This window comes from Berghia stephanieae, chromosome 2 (assembly GCF_034508935.2).
Source record: "Berghia stephanieae isolate SIO BIC M18660-M18661 chromosome 2, UCSD_Bste_1.3, whole genome shotgun sequence".
Taxonomy (NCBI): domain Eukaryota; kingdom Metazoa; phylum Mollusca; class Gastropoda; order Nudibranchia; family Aeolidiidae; genus Berghia; species Berghia stephanieae.
The window spans coordinates 66,537,212-66,563,468 of NC_088361.1; the positions used below are offsets into that span (position 1 = coordinate 66,537,212).

Consider the following 26,257-nt stretch of genomic DNA (forward strand, 5'->3'; position numbering starts at 1 on the left):
AAATGGAAATAAATATATTTTGTTATAATTATTTAGGGGTTTTTGGTGGGGTTTTTTTTGTTTTTGGTGGGGGGGGGGGGGGGGGGCGTTGCGTGAGTTTGTGTGTATGTATGGTTTTTCGTTTTTTTTTTGTTTTTTTTTTAATGAGGGAAGAGGATTGGGTTCTTTTCTTTTTCTTTACCCCTTTTCACACTCCCCATATTTATATCAATATGTTCTGAAATGATATATCTCCCTTTAGAAAATTCATGCTTCTACTCCCTCTCACCTCCTCTCCTAATGTAATATAATAAATATTTTAAAAATATAACAATAGACTTAACATATCATCTCTGCTATCCTACCTCCCATAGTGGGCAGGGAAGTACTTACTGTGTCTTCTATCCCCCTATATCTGTTTTCCAACTTGCTTTCTGTCTTGTCTTAGAATGAGATTACTTGGTTTTGTCCTGACCCTGGCTGAGAGGGAAACATTCAAATGTATGGTTAGTTTTGGGAGATGATATTTTTTCCCTTGTAAATCATCTCTCTGTTATGCACTGTATTATGTTTTGTATAAATATTATATATGATTTGTAAACATTTGAGTGTATTCCTCTTAGTGGGGACCTGTGCTTGTGTCTGGATGAGATTATCAGGTGATCTCAAACTATTTTGATAGGGCGCTCTTGGAATCTACATCTGTTTCCTATTTGAACCAATTCCCCTTTGTCTTCCTATTTCTTAGGTGCTCAAATGGTAATTCTAGAACTTTATACTATCCCATTTTCTTCCTTTTTACTGGCGCTGATATGACCTTAATGTGTTGCTAGCGCCGTAAAACCCTTAAAAACAAAAACATCTCTGCTATATGATGTAAGTAAATGCTTAATGTCTGTAAATGTTTGAGTTTTAATCATTATATTCCTCATGGAAGTTGTTTAAAATTGTTGGTTGGTGTATTGCTAAAAAAAAAGGTTAGAGTCGGCACGTTTCTATTACACACAATACAATATAATACAATACCTAATAAGCGGTAAACTAGACTTATTGGTGCACTGCCACAGTGATAAATAACTGACATGCTTAAGTATGATATTTATTACAGAAAACGATTATAACTTGAATATACATTACTCGTCAACATCAAACCTAAGGTGCTAAGTTGAACAAATTAATATTCCCCCTCTTGTTGATGTCAAAACCGAGCATTTGAAGAATTCTCTGAAATCTTTGTTTAAACATCCTTAGATGTGGCACAGAATCAGATGCCTTCCTAAAGTCTGCAAAATATACAACATAATTAATTTTGTTTTTTCTTCTTTAGCAGTGCTATTTTATTCTTTGTGTACCAAAGTCATAAAAATGCCCAAAATATTTTTATAAATTTAATACCTTTTAAAAAAAAACGTATTCTTCATGTACTGGGTGGGATTTCTGACTTCCCATAATGGGCAGGCAGGCACTTACTATGTCTTCTATACCCCTATATCTGTTTTACAACATGCTTTAAGTCTTTGCCTTGGGATGAGTTTACTTGGTTTTGTCCGGCCCTGGCCGGATACCCTAACTGGGAGGGAAACAGTGTATAGTTAGAGTTTTGGGAGATGATATTTTTTGTCTTGTAAATCATCTCACTGTTATGCACTGAATTATGTTTTATTTACATATTATATATGATTTGTAAACGTTTGAGTGTGTTCCTCTTTGTGGGGACCTGTGCTTGTGTCTGGATGAGACTTTTAAGTGATCTCAAACTAAGTACTTTGATAGTGTGCTCTTGGAACCTACATCTGTGTCCTATTCGAACCAATTCCCCTTTGTTTCACCTTTTCTTCGGTGCTTTAATTGTAATTCTGGAACTTTTTACTATCCCATGTTCTTCCTTTTCACTGGTGCTGATATGACATAAATGCGTTGCAAGCCATGTAAAACCCTTAAAAACAAAAATAAAACACTCTTCATTTAATGACGATATTCTGATATGGATTATATGCCTGAATTTGTCAAAATCGATTACATTTATTGTCACCCAATTGTATTATTTTATAACTACATATATGTTTTTTAAAGGCTTTTTTTAACATACAAATTGACAAGCTTATGTGAGATTAGATATTGAGTCGGCTTTTATTTTCTCCCAACATTTTAAAGGATAGTTGTACCCATAGCACTAATTTTACAAGTTGTTGATTTATAAGTTATTGTTTGTGAATAAAGTACAATTTATGTCATTTGATAGATATAGATTTATTATTTATTTATTTGGAATGAGAGGAGAGCGGGGTTGTATGTACTTTTTGAATGCAGGTGACCATGAGAGATGTTGGATTATTCGATTATCTCATAAGTTGATCTTTTTTTCCAACATGCCAAAAGGCATGACGTAAATGTGTTGCAAGCGACATAAAACCATTAAATACTTATAAACAAACAACGGGTAAATAGCACTCATTATCAAATTCACTTGAATTGTGTCATGTTCTCTAAATATAATCCCAACATAATTTTCAAAGTCATCCTCAAAATATGCTTTTCTCAGATAGTTTGCATATTATCAATAAGATTACATTTTGAGCTGTCCAGAGCCATTACATTACTTAAATTTATTGTTTCTGATTTGAAAAAAATCCAATCCATATAAAATGTGTTGATCTTGATCATGATGGTAGTTTTAAAAATAAATTTAGAAAAACAACAATTGGCTGAAATTGGCATGCACACAAACACATACACTGAATTTAAACTTTAAGAAAAATCAACTAATCCAACATGAATTTAACCAAAGTTTTGCCTACTACGATGAAGTCACATAATGTATACTTTGTATTGTTTTGGTCCCCTCTTGCTTCACACAGTCTCATCAGCCTGGATCCTAGCTGAGGGTTTCGTTGTACTGCTATCTGCTTTGCTCATTGATAGAAACAGTCCAATTGACTTCAATCTTTGATGTTTATTTTAAACATCCACCATTTTACCACCGCTTTTCTTTCTGTAATCTGCTTTCTGCTTTCAGGGTTGTGAATACTTGCACTACACCAGCTTGATCGTGATTCTGTCTTGAAATCATAAAGGAATGCACACCCAATATTCCATTTAGTTTCCAAAAGCACTGAGAACATCTTTATTTTGTTATTGATAACATATTTGTTCATCTGGCTATCATCATCACAATCCAAATTTTTATTTATTTTTCTAAACTGGTCAAAACAGGGATTGAAGGAGATTCCTTTTTTACTCCTTTTCAGGATTTTGTCATCACCATTCTAGAGAGTTGCCTACCGACATCCGGCGTACAATACAACAAAAGATTGGGTATGCAAAATTCTATTTTGTAAAGAAAACGAATGACCCAGATTTGCCCAAGACCCCAGCTGCCATTGCTGTAGAGGCTTCCCCACGTCGTATGTCTATAGAAATGTCCAGGCGTAACTCCTCTGGAATTCCTGTTGAAATTCCGCCAATATTTCTTCAACAACCAATGCATGGTAAGAGAGGCCGGCGGGCAAGTGATGCTTTCTTGTTTCACTCTCATCGGACAGCTGATATTCACACAAGCATACCCCACCGTGATGGTTCTCCAGAAATGCCCCGACCATCTAGCACTTCGTCTATGGATCTTGCTGTTGGCCCAAGGCTTTCAGCCGAAGATATTCAAGGCAGACTTGAGTCTTCTTCCTCCTCAACATCGTCAGCAGTGACAAATGAAATTACAGGGTATGGTCGAGGAAGTATGAACGAGCGTTTAGCAAATGCCAGGGCTTCACTTCCACTCTCCACTGACATACCAAGTTCCAGTTCCACTTCTGGACCGAATCGTTCTTCTTCAGCTGAAATGGTTTCTCCTCATTTACAACAACCACCCCAACCGCCATCTGGTGATCATTCAAATGTAGACATAAGCAACATTTCTAGTAGAATGATTGCTGAGATGACCAGCCGTACATCCCACCCAACTGGTGCAACTGGTCTGTCCAGTCGTATGATATCTGCAGAGATCATGGCTAGAATGACTGCTGAGGATGCTGACGTGGGTGATAGCGGTGGAGGCAGAGAACATGTTGAAAGCGGAGGAGGGGGCACCTCAACTGCTGAATTGGTTAATCGTATGTCTAGTAATACTGGTACCGTTCCCGCAGGCATGCCAAGGGGTTTCTTGGACATGTTGAATAGCATGTATCCTAACAATTAATGTTTAAAAGATTAATGTGATTCATGTGATGTAGTCTAAAAGTGCTGAGTTAAAATAAATTCTAACTCGTGGTCAAATGGTGTCTTGAATTTATTCCTGTCAGCAGACAAATTTACTCGTAACTATTCCTTGTCCTTTAGTGTCTGTAGCACTTGCAATAATACTAGTCAAGTGAATATCTCCATACAGTGGAGGACCGTTGACTGCCTCTGAATTCTTCGTGGATCCACAACCTTGTCATGCTATCTCTTTTGTTATCGCTATATTATTACATATCCTGGCAATGAATCATTTCCATGTGGCTGGATGGGGTTCTTCTGATCTCCCAATGGTAGGCTGGAGTACATTTGCTATATCTTATATCCCCCATATCGGTTTCCCTCTCCGTGTTACTCTGCTCTCTGCCTTTGTTCTCTTTGTCGTTTTTCCCCCCCTTATCCTAGTGGGGGTTCTTAGCCAGGAAGGAGACAGTCAAATGTTTAGTAACAGCTTTAACGGTGATTCTGAAGTGGTGGATATGATGATGATGTGTCTTTAAGTAGTCTTGTTACTTGTGATGATTCATGTACGGCTATGTAGTCTATGTGTCTGGTATAACACCATCAGATCGGAAGGTTCTGGGTCTGATTCCCGCTCTGACTCTGGGTGGCGCTTAGTTTAGTCCTTGGAAAAGGCTCTTTATTCTCCTTCTCTCCATACCCTGGTGTGTAATGAGTACCTGGCCCTTAACAGCGTTGGATCGGTAAAAACAAAAACAAAATAAGAAAAACGTAAATCGCATAACAGGCATCATGCCTCTTCATATGCCTCTTCACATGTTAAGTGTAGCTGTTGGCTAGGGATCTCGTGTTAAGCGCTTTGAGCACGTTTAATGGATATTGCGCTCTATATAAAAGTTCAAGATTTTTTTAAAGGACACGACACCGGAGTTGTTAAATGGATAATAATTGCAATTGATGCTACCCTCTTGATAGAACGCTATACATCTCAAGGTACTTTCCGCCGATTCAACAGACCAACTGCTAATCGCCGCTTCTGGGGTTTTTTTTTTTGTTTTTTTTTTTACCTCCCATAGTGAGCAGGAGGTTACTTGCTGTGTCTTCTATCCCCTTATATGTTTTCCGAGTTTGCTTTCTGTCTTTGTCTTGGAATGGGATTACTTGGACGGAGTCCTTTGCTGAACAAGAAATAGTCAGATGAAAAGTTATTGTTTTTCCTTGTACATAATCTCTTTGTTATATAAACTGTTATTGTTATGTTTGTTGGTTTGAATATATAATGAAATCATGTAAACATTTGAGTGATTTCCTCTTAGTGGGATCCCTGGGTGTTTTTTCCGACCTCCTATAGTGGGCAGGGAGGTACTTGCTGTGTCTTCTATCCCCCTATATCTGTTTTCCAATAGTTTTGTCCTGACCCTGGCCGGAGTCCTTGGCTGGGAGGGAAACAGTCGAATGCATAGTTATAATTTATTTCCTTGTAAATCATCTCTTTGTAATGTACTGTTATTTTTTTTAAACATAGATTTGTAGAAGTTTGAGTGTGTTCCTCTTAGTGGAGACCCGTCTGGATGAGACATTTAAGTAATCTCAAACGAAGTACACTGATAGTGTGCTCTTGGAATCTACATCTGTCTCCTATTTAAATTAATTCCTCTTTGTCTCACTGGGTGCTTTAAACGTAATTCTAGAACTTTTTACTATCCCGTTTTCTTCCTTTTTACTGGCGCTGAAATTAACTAAATGTGTTGCAACGCCGTAAAACAATCAAAAACAAAAACAGTCAGTGAGATCCTGTGCTTATGTCTGGATGAGACTCTAAGGTGATCTCAAACTAAGTACACTGCTAGTATGCTCTTGGAATCTACATCTGTTCCCTATTTGAACCAGTCCCCTTTGTCTTACTTTTTCTTGTGTGCTTTCAAGTGTAAATCTAGAATTTCTTTTGACTATCCCATTCGTAAAACAATCAAAAACAAAAACAGTCAGTGAGATCCTGTGCTTATGTCTGGATGAGACTCTAAGGTGATCTCAAACTAAGTACACTGCTAGTATGCTCTTGGAATCTACATCTGTTCCCTATTTGAACCAGTCCCCTTTGTCTTACTTTTTCTTGTGTGCTTTCAAGTGTAAATCTAGAATTTCTTTTGACTATCCCATTATCGTCCTGGTTACTGGCGCGGAAATGACCTAAATGTGTCACAAGCTCCGTACAAAAACAATCACTGCTGGATGGATGACGGGTCAGAAAAAATACAGAATGCAGCTGGAATCTATACCGTTCCCTTTGCTGCCACTGTCACACTGTAACAAAATACAAGAAAGGTTGACTTTGGTAAGTGACCGGATTATTGATAATGATCGCAGTACTCTGGGCTCGATGGTTTGTCCTTGGGTCAGATACTTTACCAGTGTTACGCTATTTGACTCGGGTGTGAATGATTACCTTGATATAGGAGTAGGAGGGATCGTGAAATTGCAACACAAAAAGACGCAAAGCAGGCAATCTATTCAGAATGAAAAGAAATTCAAATGGTCTGCTGTGGCATAAAGGGAGCATTATGCATTAAGTATGATGAATCTATGAAAATGCGCTTCATAAATATTCATTAAAATTTTTTAATAAATTCCATTATACCCTATTTAAATTAATCCCTTCATTCAAAATGCAAACTCACGATTTGAGGAGGGAGTACTAATGACAAGCGTCCAGGATCTCCAGCGACCACCCAACCCGGACGCTCTGGAGACTGGAAAGGTCACTTCACTGATAATGATAAGTGTTAGTTATGATGCCTGCCTCAATGGGTGCTAGGAGCAAAGGACGAAAACGAAGATAAGACTGAAAAGAAAATGAAAAAAAAAACAAACCCCAAACCAAACCAAACAAAACAGCCCAAATAAAACCCCAGACGTACGGCAGCATCGAAAAGAAAGATTAGATAGATATACATTCTTCTTGTAAGGATGGGAATCATCTGAAACTGAAAGGCAACAATAATCCGAACAAAACCTGTGAGAAAACAAGAAATGGCAATATGAATTCGGGAGAAGTCAAGGCTAACGAGAAACCTGCTAGAAGTAGTAGAAGATCCGTGGTGTTGAGGACCGAAGTCCAATGACTGATCATTGTGATATCTCCTCGCCCTTCTATCAGATTTTACTGGATGGGGTTCCTGGCCTCCCATAGTGGGCAGAGAAGTACTGTGTCTTCTAACCCTCTACATCTGTTTTCCAATTGTTTTCTGTCTTTGTCTTGGAATGAGATTACATATTTTTGTCCTGACCCTGACCGGAGTCTTTGGCTGGGAGGGAAACAGTCAAATGTACAGTTAAAAGTTTTGGGAGATGATATTTTTTTCCTTGTAAATCATGTTATGTATTAGTTAAGTATATACATATGTGTTGTTTTGAATGTATAATGTAAACATTTGAGTGTATTTCTCTTAGTGGATTCTGTGCTGGTGTCTGGATGAGACTTAGGTGATCTCAAATAAGCACATTGATGGTATGCTCTTGGAATCTACAACTGTTCCCTATTTGAACCAATTCCCCTTTGTCTTACTTTTTCTTGTGTGCTATTTAATGTAAATCTAGATTATTTTTTTTCGACTATCCCATTTCCTCCTTTTTTGCTGGCGCTGAAATGACCTAAATGTGTTGCAAGCGCCGTAAAACCCTTAAAAACAAAACAAAAAACATTCTATCGGATTTTGCTAACATCACAGAGAGGGGGAAGGGAGTACTCATAGCAAGGTGTCCATGATCTCCATAGACCATTACTCTGGTGTTCTTGATGGATCACTTCACTGATAAGTGGTAGTTATGATGCTGGCATAAAACTGGGCGGGTGGTTGGATGGGAGCATCACACTTGAATCATATACCTATGATGTTCGCATAGGTGTACGATCCGATAGTGATGTCGTTTCTTCTTCTCTTTACTAGCCTATCCTGCTTCTTTGGTTTGTGATTGTATTTTTGACAGGGGATATTTTTTTTCCTGTAAATCCTCTGCCTGTTTGTTCTTGGTTATTTATAATTTAGCTTATGATATCTTTAGGTTATGATTTTGATTTACATTTGTACTATTTTTGTTAGATTGCTTGTTTTTTTGTTTCAGCGGTCTCTCATATAACCTCAATTGTGTTGGAAGAGACCTAAAGCAACAAACAAACAAACAAAAAAATAAAACTGGGCAACCTATTGTCCGCCTGCCTCAATGGGTTCTTGGAGCAACGGACAAACCTGATGAGAAGACTGAAAAAAACAAAACAAAACCCAACCAAACAACAACAAAAAACTCTTAAATAAACAAAAACAAAACAAAACAAAATTGAAAAAAATAACCAAACAAAACAAACAAAAAAAGCAACGAATGGCAGTATCGAAGAGAAAGGTTACATAGTCTTCTAGGAGGAATTGGAACTCTAGAGCAACAATAATAATAATAATAATAATAATAATAATAATAATAATAATAATCCGAACAAAACCTAACGAATCCAAAAGTGAGCTCTATTTCTGTTGTAGAGGTGCGTCATCGAAAGGTCATCGGTTGTTGAACAGCAGATGCACTGGCTGACCGAATTATTTGAATCGTCTTCCATCGAGATCTCTATTTTTGATCATCATAACAACCTATACCGCGTAAACCTACCTATTTGCAGGTCGTATTACCCTGTTATGGATTCATTGTTGTATCTGATATTAAATATTTATAATCACAATCGAGATGCTGATTGTCGATCATAACCAAATAAATTGCACAAGACCCATAGCGATCAACTGTTCTGATAAAATAAATACTATCCCAATTTTGGTAATCTGGAGAAAAAATAATTAAAAAAAAAAATTGGACTGTATGGAAATGACCTTTGCATGTTCTAGAATTATGCTTTTTAGACTAGCAAATTAAAATAAGGAACAGAAAAAGCTCTAAATCTAGATAATAATCTTATAAAATAGTCCAAACATACTGCTGTTTTGGTCATGTCGGTATTGTGTGTGAGGCGTGAAGGTGTCCCGTTGTAGAAAAGTTGGCCGCTATGCAAATTGTTGTAATAGAAACGAATAGTCGACTTTAAAAACTACTACATCGCATTTTTAGCATTCAGAGAAGACTACATTATTATTATTATTATTATTATTATTATTATTATTATTATTATTATTATTATTATTATCTATTTATTTATTTTTGTCGTTTATTTAATGACCCAAAGAGGAAAAGATTTATCTTATATTCCTCATAAAACAATACCCGGAGTGTTTTAAAACTTCAGATTTTCCCTGATATTTCTTTAAAGTCCATTTCTAGATTGTACTTGGGAAAGTTAACTCATTTTCTATCTGGACGTGAGTTTGCGGGGTTTGAAAGTTTTCTCCTTTACCCTCAAACCAACGCAAAATAACGAGCGTGAGCCGCAAAATAATGTCTATTACAACAATGTTTAACCCATAATTTTAGACAACACCTTAACTTGCATCGCAAAGCTCTTTTTTTAAAAGGAATAATTTATAAACAATACATGTGTATAAATAACTTATAATGCGGAGATAACCTAGAAAGAGGGAATATTTTTATCTTGGGGTTATGGACACAATTCAATATGAATGAAAGTGAAAGGAGTTTCTTTGCGCATGCCCATGGGTATTGTTTTGGAGGATGATATTATTTTCCTGGTAAATAACCTCTCTGTTATATAAAGTTATATTTTTGTTTTGTACAATACTTTGTAAACATTTAAGTGTGTGTGTGTGTGTGTGTGTGTGTGTGTGTGTATATATAGTTTGAGCCCAATTCTTGTTACCGTATATTTGGGATCTGCACTAAAAGAGTTAAGACAAATAGATCGATTCCTCAAATCATTATCCGCGAACTGATCTACGCAGACGATGTTGATGATACAGCAGACCAGGCAAAGCGGCACATATCATCACATTGTTACAGTATCAAATACTCTGCGACTCTTAAGGTTAACGAAGAAATCACAGTGGTTAACAAGAAACAAGCGGAATGGAAAAGTAAACTCGGGATCTTGATTAATGAGAATGAAGACATCAAACGGAGAAAAACGCTCGTTCAAACTGCATTCAGATAACTACACAACCTGTGGAACAGGACGAACATCATCAATGAAAAGAAAAGAATACGCCTTTACAAAGCGCTAGTGCCGCCAATCCTTGGCCGGTTTTCATGAATGAGGACTAGATTTAGTTATTTACTAGTCACTAGTAGTATTACTAGTCTAGTAAATGACTAGCTCGTCTTAAGCCCAAGCGAAGCAAGTGTATAACAAAAATCGGATTTCATGAACGTTTTCTAGTCCGGACTAGGTAGAAGTGGGCGTTGTAAGGATGGTGACTAATTCGGCTATTTTGTGCGGGTAACATCACGCTCTCTAGTACACGAAGGCAGGTAAGATAACCCGCCTTCCTAATTACAACTCAAAAGATTTCCAAAGAGGAAATTAGCAACACATGCGGTATCAATAATATTTCGTTCTTTTTACATTTGAACTTGATATTGACTGTCGATTATATAGACTACAATGATGTCCATCATCGACTGTCGATTCTATATTTAGGCCAATGGAAGTTTGATTGAGACTCGATGTAGCACGGAGATTGAAACTCGAAGACATTGAACCCCCCCCCCCAAACAAAAAACAAAAAACAAAACAAAATAATAACCAAACAAATAAACAAAAGAGAAAGTGTGTTCTGATTAATCACATTCTTTCAGTTAGTTTCTATGCCAACAGAATAATTTTTGTCTCTACTATACTTTCTAATAATTTTTGTTGTTGTTGTTCTTTGACGCAAACCCTTCGATTTCGATAGATTTTTTTGATTTTTTTTTTTGCTCACAAAAATGTCTACTTTCGACGATCTGCACTTATCTTATAGTTTTTTAGAGCCAATGACAATGGTAACAGGACACTTTTTGCCTCTGTCATTCGTAACCGACGTATTTTCTTTCCGAATCGAAGCGCACTCAATTTAAAAATAGCTGCTATCTTGTTGACGCTATGACGTCTCCTGCCCCAGCAAATGACTAAAATTTGCTTAGTCAGCTCACATGAAATCCGATTTTTTAATGCCTAAAGTCAGAGATAGTCAGAGACTAAGCGCTAGTTCGCGTTCATGAAAACGGCCCCTTATGTGCAAGGTCTTACAAAAAAGAAAAGAAAAGAAAGAATTTGGACACCCTGGATTCCCTTCATCGCAAACATTTGAGACGAGTTATTATTATTATTATTATTATTATTATTATTATTATTATTATTATTATTATTATTATTATTATTATTATTATTATTATTATTATTATTATTATTATTATTATTAATATTATTATTATTATTATTATTATTATTATTATTATTATTATTATTATTATTATTATTATTATTATTATTATTATTATTATTATTTGTCCAATAGAATAATATGGAACTCACTGGTAGTTGGGGGGGGGGGGGGGGGATTCATCTCCTCACGCTTAATTAACGCCATAAAATATTAAAAAAACAAACAAAACAAAACACAACCATCAAAGTTAAGTAAAAAAATGTTATTGCGGTAGAGCGAATACACATAACCAGCCATGCTTTTTGAGTCTGAATTGACCATGCCGATCAACACGAGTTGGGTATTTATCTCCCCTGCAGACCTCATAGAAACGAATTCTGGGTGGGGTTCCTGACCTCCCAAAGTGGGCAGGGAGGTACTTACTGCGTCTTCTATCTCCCTATATTTTTTTTTCCAACTTGCTTTCTGTCTTTGTCTTAGAATGAGATTACTTAGACTTGGTTTTGTCCTGACCCTGGCCAGATATCTTGGCTGAGAGGGAAACAGTCAAATGTGCAGTTAGTTTTGGGAGATTTTGTTTACGTATTATTTATGATTTGTAAACATTTGAGCGTATTCCTCTTAATGGGGACCTGTGCTCGTATGGATGAGACTTATAGGAGATCTCAAACTAAGTAGGTATACATTGATAGTGTGCTCTTGGAATCTACATGTGTGTGTTTCCTATTTGAACCAATTCCACCTTGTCTTACCTTTTCTTGAGTGCTTTAATTGTAATTCTAGAATTTATTACTATCCCATTTTATTCCTTTTTACTTTCATGTGTTGCAAGCGCCGTAAAACCCGTTAAAAAAACAAACAACAACAAAAGAAACGAATTTTCATTGATGTATGGATAAAACACGTGCAACTCCCAAACACAACTACAAACATTGCAAGTAGCCTAAGTGCCTACTGTGGATTAAAAAAAATTGTAAGAGTAAGATCGCATTAGCAATGAAGATGCCTCGTGTAGAGAGCGTGGTAAGTACACAATGAATTTAGATTTCTGAAGAAGAGATTGGGAAAAACATGGCCAACAGTTACGAGTCGAAACATGAGCCATGAGCTTTTATATAGCGCGGGGTCCCATTCCAAGCTATCAGCAGCACGGAATCAGGGTTGCCAGATTATTTTTCAACAAAATGCCAAGGGAAGATTTTAAAAAATGCCAAAACACTCAAAAAATGCCAAAGTCTGTTGACTCCCACCCCCACTAAGAAAACTACTCACTTTTGATAGACAATTTACTATCATATCCTGGTGGCTTGCGTGTTTTCTTTTCTTTTTTCTTTTTTTTTTTTTTTGAATTATACTAAATTTCCTGTTGGGGTAATTTTTTACCTACTGACTACTAAGTGGAGTGCTAAACCACTACACCACGGTTGAGAAAAGGTGTCATTTGAAGTATAATATACAAGAAAAGAAAATGCCAAATGAAAATGCCAAATGCCAAATGATTTTTCTAATGCCAAACGGTTATCAAAAATGCCAGATTTTTGGAATCTGGCATTTAAAATGCCAAACTGGCAACCCTGCACGGAATTAAAGGCGGTGCGTTCTGTACGTATGCGCCGCATGCATTATCAACTAATAATAGATGACAATGATAATGGCCGCAAACTGAGCCCCCCCCCCCCCCCCCCCCTCTTCTCCAATTATTACGAATTATTTTGTGTGTTTATCACTGGGGTTTATTAATCGTTTGAATAGTTATTTTATGAGACTTTCTTTCGTTGTTTCCATGCTTTCATTTATTTGTATACTGTTCCAGGCTAAATAAACACATTGATGGGCGCTCTTCTAATTTGGATAACAAATTTGACTGACTCCGCCCACAGCCCACCTAAATTAACCTCACCAAAAAAGAAACAGTTGCTCAGTTACCCGCCATCAGAATAAAAAAATCCATCAAGTCAAGTATCTACCCTAGCTATCGAAGGTTTGTTTCAGTTTCGTTACTAAGTCACTATAAGTGTCTGCCAACTTAAAGTGCTGACCCCGAGCAGAGACTAAATAAAGTAACTCTGATGAATAAGGTGCGGCAGATCTTCACTTTGTTAGTTGGTGATACTAAGTAAGTCAAAGTCCACACTTCATCATCATCTGAAAAAATGACACCGTCGACAGACACTTTCTGATAATCATTAATCGTACGCATACACGCTATCTTCTTGTCATTATCATCAATTCTTTCTGAATCATCATTCTCGCTGCTGTCGTGAACGGATTGGGCTATTGGACAGTCCAAATGGGAGTTTGTTAAACTCAAAAAGTCCTTGGCGTGTACGGAATGCTGTTTTGTGTTTGGAGTCCTCATGGACTGGGATCTGCCAATAAGCCGAATTGGAATCCAGCTTTGAATACCATATGTTACCTTCTAATGCGTCGATGCATTCAGACATGAAAGGTAGGGAAAAACATCTTTCTTGGTAACATTATTAAGTGCCCTGTAGTCGATGCACCAGCGAACAGATCCATCTTTTTTCCGTACCAGTACAGGCGCCGCAGCCCAGCTTGAAGCCGAGGGTTGTATTACCCTGCTTTTAGCATCTTGTCTAACATTTCATCTTCTTCTTTGGTAAAGTGAACGGGGGTGCGTCGCAAGCCTAGTTTAATTGGCTTTGCATCTCCTGTATCAATGTGGTGTTGCATTGCTTGGAAGTCACCAAGGTCAAATTCACTGGCTGCAAATATGTCTTGATATTCCCACAGCAATTGTTCAACTTTACCTAGTCTCTCATCTCCCAGAGTGGACGTAACTCTCTGCCAGAGATCTATAAGTTTGTCTGGTAGTTGGATCGGCTGGCAGGAAGTGCTTGATATGGAGCATTCCCCCTCCGCTTCTGTCATGGGGTTGCTGAGTTCATCCACTTCTGTTAAATTCAGCCAGTCATCTTCGTCACCCTCAAATATATCTCTTGCTTCCAGGGGAAGCAACTGTCCTATTTCCGTCCCTTTTTTGAGGAAGCATTCATCACCTGTGTTGATCAAGCACACTGTAACAACTGGTTTGGTTACGTGCAGGGTATGGCCCACAGAAATTGGCAGATTTCTATATGGTTCCAGGTACATAAATGGTGAATTGGGCAAATAGTCTAACTCAACATTAGTGATTACTTCTGACTGGGCTGGTATGATCAATTTGTGGGGAATGGCAATCTTTATAGCTATTCGGTTTCCATCATCCACTGGTAAACCTGTTTGTGCCATGTCACACTTGGGACTTACATTTTCAGTTGAATTTGTTGCAAGAGGAATAATTTGATTTTGACAAAATAATTGTTGTTTTTCCACATCAATCTTTGCCCTTAATTTCCTCAGCAGGTCTATTCCTAATAGCATTGGGTCGAAAATGGGAGCAACATAGATATGAGTTAGCAGATGAATCTCTCCCAATCGCAAGTGTAGTGGCCCCACTAATTTTGCAGAGAAGCTTTGATCTTTTCCTGCTGCAAACATCTTCATGGACTTCGTACAAGTGGGGGTAGGTAGGATTTTGTTATGGGTGTTCTCAGAGATGATGGTAACATCTGCTGCAGTATCCACCACTGCTTGTACAGGGACGTTTTCAATTGTACATTGCACTTTAAGGGCAGATTCTGACTGTAACCTTGCAATACAGATACATTCCTCATCAAAATAAGGTTTCACAATCTGTTCTGGATCTTGGCTAGACCGATATACATTGTGGCTTCCGTTGTTGGTCTGCTGGGCAAGGTTTTCCTTAGTTTCTTCATGTTTCATAAAATTCGTACAGTCAGAAGAATAGGGGCACAAATTGCTCATAGTCTTATATCTGTGTTGTGCCTCAAAAACTGGGTCCTCTTTAATTGCCCTTGCTTGAACTGGGATCAATTCCGGGCTCAAACTGATCCCTGCCCGTTTGGCGCCTTGTCTTCCTTTGGGCGACCTTTCATGGAGCAGTCTCTAGCATAGTGGTCTTGACCTCCACATGAAAAACAGGCACTTGATGATGGGGAATTGGAGCGGGATCTTGGCTGGGCACGTCGAGCGCCTCTTTGCATAACTTCCAAGACTTGACTTTGGAGTGTAATGAGAGTGTCTAATTTACTTTGGGTTTGTTCATGCATTGATAACATCTTTTTGAACATTGCCTCAACACTCATCTCAGTCTTCTGCTGTACACCAGCTGTCTTAATGCTCGTGTTGCGAGTCACTGCTCTAATTTGGCTATAGTCTTCCAATTCCTCAGATTCTGACCCAGATTCTTCATCGTACACATTCACCGCTTGGATAGAGGGCTCTCTGAACCGCACGGTGTTGCTGGTACTTGGTCTATCCTTTCGTGCACGCCAACCAACTTGCTGAGAATTTTTAAAAAGCTTATATGTTCTCAGGGCTTGGTCCATCGTGGTGCACTCCTGACATGCAATATATTGGGCTGCCTTCACGTCATATAGTCCTGTTATAAAATGGGCTACCACTTGGGACTCTAAATTGCGGGGGGACTGTCCAGGAAATGCCTGCAGTGCCAACTCCCATAGCTTGTCAACATAGTCTAAGACATCTTCTTTTTCAGCCTGCGTAGTGCTGTTGAATTGTATCAGAGTTGCATGTTGTAGCTGCTGACCACCAAATCGATTTCTCAGGGTGTCATATGCATCTCGTATGTCTGTAAAGACTATCGACTGATGGATCCGTGAGAGATAATCCGCTGCTTTTCCTTCCAGGGCTAGGCCCAGGAAAAATAGTTGGTCACGGAGATGTTGAATATTATGATAATTCAGAAAGTTCTGAAAATTATATTCAAACGTATCCCATCTTTTTGTCCCATTGAAAGAGATAGATTTAGGCAGCTGTACCTTGGACGGGGGTGGCATAAGTGGGCCTCCACTGCTCATATCTCCATAATGATCCGTGGAATTGCGATCCGCAGGTGGGGCCTCGTAGGAATGCATGTAACTAGTCTCATCCCTCCATCCTCGTCTTTCCCTGTGCATGCTTGCCTCAATTAGAGCATCCTCCTGTTCTAAGGTTCTTCTCATAGATGGTTTTCTTCGTGGTAGCCGGCGGGTTTGCCTTACTTTGTCTCTTGCATATCCACAATCCTCTCTTTGCGGGCCCATTGATGTGAGACCCTTGTTTGAGAAATCTTGAGAGGGTGGGTCCAATGTGTGAGTTATAGATTCAGGACATTCAGAGTAAGGCACCTTGTCCATGTAATTTTGACAAAATTTAGCTTCATGAACGAAAGGAACCCGCTCGCGGTCGGATGCCAAAAAGGATGTTGGGTAATGGTCTTCGGTAGGCTGATCGTGCCACGCATTACGAATGGTGCGTTTCGCATTGTTACAAAATGTCGGGTTCGCAACACTACTAGCACCTTCTTGAGGATTGCTAGTAGTGTCATGTTCAGGATACGAACCTGCAGCTTTAGATGGGGTCTGCTGCGCAGACAGTTCCCTTCGTCTGTCTCCAGCACCAGACGCATTATCATTCGAATCCATTTTATTTGGGGAACTGTCGCGAGAGGTACCAGGGGCATGTTCACCTGGTTTCTCAAAAATGCACGATTCGGAAACCGAAAAATCAAAAAGTTCTAACATGTCACCATTACTGATCTTATCTATCACATCCTCCTTAGTGAGTAAACCCTTACGTGCTCGAATGTCAAGCAGGGTTTTAGCCAAAGGCTTGCTTATATGAGATGACCTTAAAAGGTCCTTAGCAGTAATGACATTAATCATTATCTTTGCATCCATTTTGGATTAAACTGAAATATGATAATTATTTATTTCAGTTAAAATGACAGACCAGTTGATGCAAATCAATTAAAGCAATGATAAAGTCTGTAAACTTGGAATACTCTCAGATCCCTTCTCACTTGAATACAATCTCTACACCACAGCTGATAGATTTCACTATTTTCACTGTTTAATCACTGGGTTAGAGTTAGAGGTGGTTCTTATCCTATTTAGACACTGACCAGGTGTCTAAGGCAAGTGGATATGTTTACAGAGTCTGGATGTAAAGAGTTCAGAGAAACATCCAATATATAGGGGGTTTAGGAGCGTGTAAAGCTGGAAAATAGTTTCTGTGTTTGGTGAGTAGAAACACTTTTACATGGCTGCCTAAGCTTTGACTTTGATCATCTAAATAAAGACAGATGATACTGACTGTTACTGTTACCTTTTGTTTAGAAAAGCACAGTGAGATTGTTAAGCAACAATCTTGGCGCCAATTATTTGTATATTATTCACAGAAATAGTATTGTTGATGTCAAATATTGGAAAGTATTTAAATAGACATGCAAATAATTTAGCTCACATGCAGGTTGATGAATTCCAATCTTAGTTGAGACATCAGTGCGGGAGTGAAAACCATGACCCCAATAATGGTTCACCAGGCTAATTCTTTGAAGTGAATTGATTAAGCCCTCATGCACTTTCAAGTAAAATTATTGAATTGTACTCACCAATTTTGCTCCATTTTGTTGAATAGAAATCACAATTGCACAATTTTATTGGCAAAAATAAACGAAAGTTGAGCTCGAAGTCTCGATGAAAAAATTGAGCTGAGCTGAGATCTTAATTTCGCCAATTCAAAAATAATTGCCGACCCTATAAACGGCTTTCCTCTCTGGTTTAAGCAATGAAAAAACACAACTAAACCAGGGGAACTCAATTCAAGGCGCTATACTTACAACACAATCAGATGAAACAAGTTTTTAGATTCATAATTCTGATTTGTTTACAAGAACTCTTTACCTTGAAGAAGTCAATTCCCGTGCACTGAGTGCTACCATACACTTTAAAAATGGCAGGGTTCGGAAATTAGTCGCAGCGCCAATTGTCGTGAACGGATTTCCCAATCTCGTTCACGATGTAAAAAATAAGGAAAAAGTTTAGAAAAAGTCTCCACCGAAGTGGGCGTTCTCCATATATGTAAAGGACATATATGGGCGGTTAAAAACTGCTCTAGAGCACTTCGGGAATCGTCCCGGTCTAGCCTGATTTTTATAACATACCAAAAGTATGGCGGATCGGATCTTAGTAGCAGATACAACGATGGGCGAAGATAGTTGATATGTCTGTTTCAAATAAGGCTGTAGATAGTTGAGAGAAAGAATGAAAGGTGTCGCGAGCTTGTAAAGGGTAGAAATGATGACGTCACGTTTACGCGGGAGACAGTGAACGAACACAACATGAAGATTACTCACAACAGCTCGATCGAGACACTGACAGTCCTGTCATAACAAAACACAACAACAACAACAACAAAAACCTATCACAATAATCAGTTACATAAAATCTTCCCCACACTGCAGAACAATGTGTATTGTTTCTACGACGGCAGCCTCTTATTCAATATCCTATTCCCACTTCCCACTCTCACCAATGACCAATGGACGCTTTTTTTTTGGCTATTCTCACCCGGTGTACGTTTATCAAAGTAGGCCTATCACTCAGATTGAGGAGAATCGTGATTCGGCTTCTATTGTTAATTTTTAATTCTTTTTTATCAATAAATTTTTTGGTTTAAAATTTTATTTGTTTATCAAAACCTGGGTTATAATTTAAAGTAAGTTAAAGTAAGGGGATCAAAGTCAAAGTGTTTGTAATGTTTGGCTAGGCTACGTGAGATTCTATTTGGTCACTTTTGAGGTTGAAATTGACTATCGCTGCAATTCTCACCTCACTTAGTCTAGCATAGATGCCAGGTTGGATCATTTTAATCCATACTTTTTTTGGATTATTTTTACGTCTTTAGATTGTTGATTATTGTCATTTTAAGTTTAGGTTTTTGGTTTATTTTTGGATTATTTTGTCTGTAACAAATCTTCAAAATTATATATAAGTTTTTCATGCAATGACACATTTTGGATGACAATATTTTTATTGGTGGCGTTATTATGCACCTCCTTTGGAGGTGTACAAAAATGCACCGTTTTTATGGACCTCCATTTGAGGTGTACAAAAACGCACCGTTTTTATGCACCTCCGTTGGCGGTGACGGTAAATTAATGAAAATGTTGATGCATACGTCCATGAGGTTTAAATAGTTTTAGTTATAGATTGTAGTTTAGTACATTGCTTAGTGATTACCGATGTACCTACGTTTATACAATGATAATAAATAAAAGAATAATAACAATAATTTTTAAAATCAAATGTAAAAAGAAACATGGCACACAAATACTGATCTCAAATAAATAAATAATTTTAGAAAACTAAAATCGAAGTTGTTTTTTTGAAAAAGAAAGAAAAAAAGCAAACAAAAATAAAGTAAATTAAATTTTTTAAAAATTTTATCTACAATGGGAATCAAACCCGGTACTTTCAAGGTTAGAGTCTGACAGCTTATCCATTGCGCTACGGAGTCACCTGACTGTTCATCACATTTAATAAAGTCTTTCTAAAACATTATTTTACCTTCAATGCAACTTCTATTTTCTGGTTTTATATTTTGATTTTTAAAATTATTATTATTTTTATATAAGTTTATTAACAAAAACATCCTGCAGATATCACAATATAACTTTCGCTATGTCCAAATACAGCAACACAATATCGCTGATGAAATTGGGTGGGATGCGCATGCGTGATGGAGGTGTATAAAAACGATCCGTTAAGATACACCGTCAACGGAGGTGGATAAAAACACTACGATTTTTATTTCTGTTTCTCTTCTACTTGTTAAGATGTTACTGAATTGTCTAGTTAAACATATTTGGCTGTGCTAAAAAGGTGTTGAAATGTCTACCCTATCTGCTGACCTGCAAAGTTTCGGCAGTAGTCCAAGAAATCCAAGGAGGGGCAGCGACCTAACACCGGGTGAGAATAGAGAAAAGGGCTGGCTACCTCTATTTTCACCCAAGTTGAGAATAGCCACTCCCTTCTATGACGTAGGAAAGCTGCTTGAAATGGTGGGGGAGGTGGCTTTTCACAAATGGCAAATGGAATCTTATCTTTTTGTATACTTACTAAAACTTGATTTAGCCTTAGTCTGACTAAGCCATCTTAATTTAGTTTTAAGCTATAATTTAGAATCGGTCTACTCCGAGCCCAAATGCCCTCAGTTAAATCTTTGTAGGCGATTGTCACTGTACAGTTATAATATCTTAGTAGGCTATTTTTTACCAAGCTATTTTGCAGCACTTCACATTAAACATCTCAGAAATCGAAATGTTGAAATTTCTTAGACGTAATTTTTTCTGAATTTTTGTGCACCCCCCACCCTTTGTGTTCTATTAAATTTCAGCTCACCAAAAGGGAAAACAACAAAAACAGAAAAGAAGAATAAAAAAAAGGCCCCCGAAAAACGTAAAAGTGCTATAGAAGAAAAAAAAAAAGGAGCAGTGTATGTATGTTGCCATCAGAGTCGTCACTGATGATGTTGCTAAAACTAAAACTTATTTTACTTCTTTGTTTATAAGTGTTAATCTGGTGGTAGGGACTTAGTGGACAATAATAAAAGAGCTGATGGTAGGTACGCGGTGGATAATTGCACTATTGGTAAGGACTCAGCGGATCGTAGCACTAGTGAAAGTGGTATGGACTCAATGGATAATTGTGCATCAGATTGGCTGATTCATATGAAAAAAATAGCCTCCATTACTTTGGTAATAGGTTTGTAGAGTATTTTCATAGTACAGTGAAAATAGTCAGTCCGATATTTTATTACTTTTATCTGGGTTAGGGTCATGCCCTTCTATAAAAATCTATTAGTATTATGTATAAGTTATAGTTATGCTATAGAACAAAACTCATCCCCCGTCTCTCTCATATGTCATTACCCCAACTTTATGTGGTACAAAGCCTATTTTTGGGATTACATCAGTTGTTTGACAAAAGTTGTTAGTAATGGAAACATTTTTTTCTCTATTTTTGTTTTGTAAACCTTATTTATTTACAGATTATCTCATCATGCCAAAATCAAAGGAGATAGTTTCATCATCTGACTCAGATTCTGATCAGGTAAAGTCAATTTTTTTGTCATTCTTTGATCTTTTGATGAGCCATTTGATTATATACTTAAAGGCCTGCTGATAACTTGTGCATGTTTGAAAAAATGGTCAAGTGTTTTTATTGTTATTACTTTCTAAATGATTACAGTGCAACCTATCGATATTGACACTCCTGAATAACGACAATTCCTGGTCCCGATATCTTTGCTATATGTTATAAGTAATAAGTAATAAAACCCTAATAATAGCGACATACATTTTAGTAAAAGCCCTGTTTAGGGACATTGTTCTAACTATAATCCGCAGTTGATACAGATTCTTGATACTCAACCATTGTCATCTTGTACTCTTAACCAATAAAAAAATGCTTTTTTCCCCTCCCAATGAGATCGCTTTGTTACTGACCAATCAGAACACATGTTTATTACACTGCGTGGAATCAGCGCTAGTTCTTAGAACCACAGCAACAGAAGTTTATCAGTGGATGGATCTCTCAAGGGTCCATTAAACTTCCCTTTAGCTACCTGTTTGGGGTCAGTGGAAGTTAACTGATTCCAGGCAATGATGTGTCCTATTGGGGCAATTATGGATATTTATGGTCTTCTAATATGTTGGAATAGCAGGGAAAACAATAACAGCCTTTTTCACTGTATTACAGTCCATTCCGGATTATCACAACTCATTTAATTGCAACTTTCGGTAAATCGCAATATTTCCCAAGAAGCAGAACAGGTAGACAATGACAATTGTAAGGAGAGACTGAGCGACATCCTTTGTTTTGGGATTGACAAATGTGTGCTGTGACCAATGGATTTGGTGAGAACTTATTGTTGCTTACCACGGCTAATCTCTTTGACTCATACAAATGTTGAGAACAAAAGAGTGAAAGTTAATCCAATCAGAATAAGATGTTGGTTTGCATGAAAGATGCTTTTGCTTGTCAAAATCTATACAGGGCTGCCATATGGATTTTGTTTCAATCATATTGCTCAGTCTGTGGTCGAATAAGAAGTTTACAACAAATGGTTTGAGTTTACCATATATGGTATGAAACTGATCAGTGGTCAAAACAAAATTGCTAAAAAAGCTTACAACAAGTGGTGATGACAACAGTGTCCCATCATTTTATTTGAAATCGACCAAAGCTACCCCAGCTGGGAAAAAACAAAACTCAAAGATTGATAAATGTTGCAATAGTGGACAGGAAACTGAACTTTGGTTTATCGCAACTTTATCGCCGATCCCAAGGTGTTGCCATTATTCAGAGTGGACTGTATTTTCATTTGAAAAATCAGTTGTTTTGATATTATTGTGGTTAATACCTAGTTTTTGTTGTTTCTATTAATATCGCAAGATGTGGATCTATTAATTTTAAGTGTTTGTAAATGTTGGTGAACTTTAATGACAATTTTGTCAGCACTATCACAAGGATTGTGATTTTCTTGATTTATTCATAGTCTTGTAAAATGGCATTTGAACACTGTTAATGGTCAAAACAATGACAATACGTGGAGACTGAAGGCGTGTAACTGATATACCTTTTGTAAACAGGAGAAATAAACTTTCAAACACTGGGTGGGGGGGGGGGGGGGGGGGATTGTTGCATCAGAATCACTTTTGCTGGAATGTTAGGAAGAAACTGGAAATTTGAAAGCAGACAAGATGGTGGCCTTGGAATAGTATTTACTCCTATCTTACTCAAATGAGGTCTTCAGGTAAAATTGAATTTCAAATTTGAATTTTTTTCTTGGGTTAGGTACAGGGTACAAAAATCGAGGTGAAAGCATTGATGAAAAAGACTAATATGTTCATAGACTATTTTTATGCGAATACTCATTTTTGAAATGAAAATGCAGGTTGCTTTCTTTCAAAATTGAGATATATTATCATTTAATATGTGAATTGATTATATGGTTAAATTTGTATTTGTGATTGTTTTCCAGCCAAAACCAAAGAAGAAGAAGGCAGATAAAGGTGCTACTTCTGATAAAAAGAAATCATCAAGCACAAAAGGCCCCAATGGAGAAGCAATGTTTGAGGTATTTATAAGGGACATTTTTTGTTGTTACTGCATGACATAGATATATCTCTTGACATATTTTGTCTATTTGATAACTGCATTAACAAGGGGAAACAACTTTGACCTAATATTCAACCAGCTGGGAACTGAGGCCTACTCGGGATAGAGATAAAATGTCCTTCTTGCTTTATTGGAGAAAAAAAAATCAACTATTTTTTATTTAAAAAGAATAGGAATGGTATCATGCATTCAATGAGACTTTGGAAAGGAGAATAACTTAATCTTCGTCCAGCCAACTTTGTTGTATCTATGGATATGTCCAATTGCAACACTTCCCCTACCACCTGTCGAGTATTAAGTTGGGTGAAATATCTTTGATGGGTATGGTCACATTTTTGGTTTGATCATTAATGCAATTCTGGTTCGATGGCGCATCAAATGTAAAATCATGTTTCCAATGGGACAAGCCTTTTTGAGTGAAGGAAAGTGAATTTCAGATAGATTCTTACATTTAATCTAGTTAAATTTTATTGAAATACTTTATGAAGATAAGCAATGCATTTCAATTAAATTTCCCTCTTATTTTAACTCCATATACGGAGGAAATAAACGTCATACGTCTCTTCTCTTTTCCTTTAGTTACCACCTTCTGTATAGGTTTCTAACTTTATCCTAATACTGTTCAATTCCGATGTTGTGATTCTTACTTTAAAAGGAGGTGGTCAACTGTGAGGGAAATGATTTTTATTTTTTCTCTCTTGTAATTCATATCTCTTTGCAAAGTGGGGGAATCCCTTAGAACCATGAGGCTAGTCGAGCCAGATTGTCTTGTAGTTAATGAATTTATTTGTGAGCTCTTATGCATTTCAAGGGTCCTGATAGATTTGTTTGTAGAGCACTTCACACATGCAAAGGGACCTGATGCTGTTGAAATTTGTTTTTGATCCTTTTATCCTTTTAACACTTATTCAGTCACTGGGGCTGTCAAATCTGATGGAGAATGCTTTGCGATACCTTAGCATCCTATCAAAGATTAGCAAACAATTGATCTGCTGTTTAATACTACATAAACTGGAATGAATTTTACCTCTGGACCTTATGGCTGTAAAGGACTTCACATACCCACCTTCAAATCTCATTAAGATTGAAAATTGTTTGTGGTTTGGCAAAATGTGCAGACCAATCTGATAGTACACAAACAAATAGAACTATTTTGATGTTTTGATGTTGAGACATAATGGAGTTTTGGTGGTCTTTGTACCATTTACCCCTGTTTCCATTGGATCTGGTAATCAATGGACAAATTTCTGTTTCACTTGATCCTCATCTTATAAATTTGGTCTTCAACTCTTTTTTTTTTTTCAAGTAAGGGCTAGGTTTGCCTTATGAGGCAGAAGCTATTCTTTGTTGGGTTGTATTTTATGCTGAGTGTTTCAGAATATTCATGGAGTTGAATACTATACGTATAAGTGTATATGTTAATTTGAAATGCTTTTTGGGTTTGTGATCAGAATTGAAGAGATCACTTCACCTTTGTCATTTTAGTTTAGTTTATCAGTTCATTAGAAGAACATAGTCCTGATAATGAATAATAATAATATAATTAATTTATATAGCGCCTAGTTCCAATCAAAATTGCTCACTGGTGCTTTACATCAATGCATCAGATATCATACACGTATATTAAACTGACAAGTTAAAAACTACATTGATGTGATAATAAAATATATTATAATAAAATACATACTAGGAGTCTAAATTATATGACCTACAGAAAAGTTCAGTTTTAACCGCTTTCTAAAAGTAAGTTCATTTTCACTGTTATTTGTTTCAATACTGATGGAGTTCCACCATAGGATTCCACAGTCTGACGTCCGCCTAGCAACGAACCGGCTGGCTCTAAACAAAAAAATAATCCATGCTTGGTCCGGGAAAGGAATAATTGAAAAATCGCTTAAAAACCAATTTTTTTCTTAAATATGGTCCAGTGTTTTGTACCAGATTGTCTGCACCAGTCAGAGAGTCACTCCTGCAAGTTTTACAGATTTCCAAATGGAGAGGCAGACAAAAAATTGAGGAAAAAGCAGGTAAGCACGCACGCCTCAGTTAAGTCGATTATTTGATAGAGTTCGTAGTCTAGATCTAGGTCTAGTTCTAGCTTACGTAGCCCATATTTTATGATTAAAGTGTACAATTGCACGAAATTATAAATAAAGATACAATCTAAACTGAGTTTTTATTGAAGTTGAAGCAAAAATTATATCTCACTCTACACGTTATGATGCTGAGGCTGATACTGATAAACTGAATGAGAGTTCAGTTCTACTGATAAGTGATAATCTTTTTTTTTTTTCTTTTAAAGGAGAAAAATAGAAGAAATAGAAGAAAATATTTGTTGAAATCTTACTTTAAACTCGATACCATTGTGGCAAAATGAAAAATAAATAAAATAACGGAACCTTCCCCCCTCGCGCAGGTAGGCCTCTCTCTGTCTGTCTCTCTCTCTCTCTCTTCTCTCTGTCTCTCTCTCTCTCTCTCTCTCTCTCTCTCTCTCTTTCTCTCTCTTCTCTCTCTCTCTCTCTCTCTCTCTCTCTCTTCTCTCCTCTCTCTCTCTCTCTCTCTTTTCTCTCTCTTCTCTCTCTTCTCTCTCTCTCTCTCTCTCTCTCTCTCTCTCTTTTCTCTCTCTTCTCTCTCTTCTCTCTCTCTCTCTCTCTCTCTCTCTCTCTCTCTCTCTCTCTCTCTCTCTTTTTGGAAAGTTTCTCGGATTCTCTGCCATGCCTC

The 26,257-nt window shown here is 37.2% G+C and overlaps 2 protein-coding genes across 2 annotated transcripts in view; both read left to right on the top strand.

Annotated features, from left to right (window-relative positions):
* The window catches only part of LOC144965374 (uncharacterized), a 63,755-nt gene extending 59,507 nt beyond the window's left edge, over positions 1-4,248 (top strand). Inside the window, exon 6 of the mRNA XM_078900639.1 lies at positions 3,228-4,248. Within this exon, the coding sequence (XP_078756765.1) occupies positions 3,228-4,171 (944 nt within the window). The 3' untranslated portion in view covers positions 4,172-4,248. The remainder of the gene's footprint in view (positions 1-3,227) is intronic.
* A 9,087-nt stretch (positions 4,249-13,335) lies between these two features.
* Positions 13,336-26,257, top strand: part of LOC144965369 (activated RNA polymerase II transcriptional coactivator p15-like) — a 29,346-nt gene continuing 16,424 nt past the window's right edge. Inside the window, exons 1-3 of the mRNA XM_078900627.1 lie at positions 13,336-13,467; positions 21,405-21,466; positions 23,400-23,495. Of these exons, the coding sequence (XP_078756753.1) occupies positions 21,416-21,466; positions 23,400-23,495 (147 nt within the window). The 5' untranslated portion in view covers positions 13,336-13,467; positions 21,405-21,415. The remainder of the gene's footprint in view (positions 13,468-21,404; positions 21,467-23,399; positions 23,496-26,257) is intronic.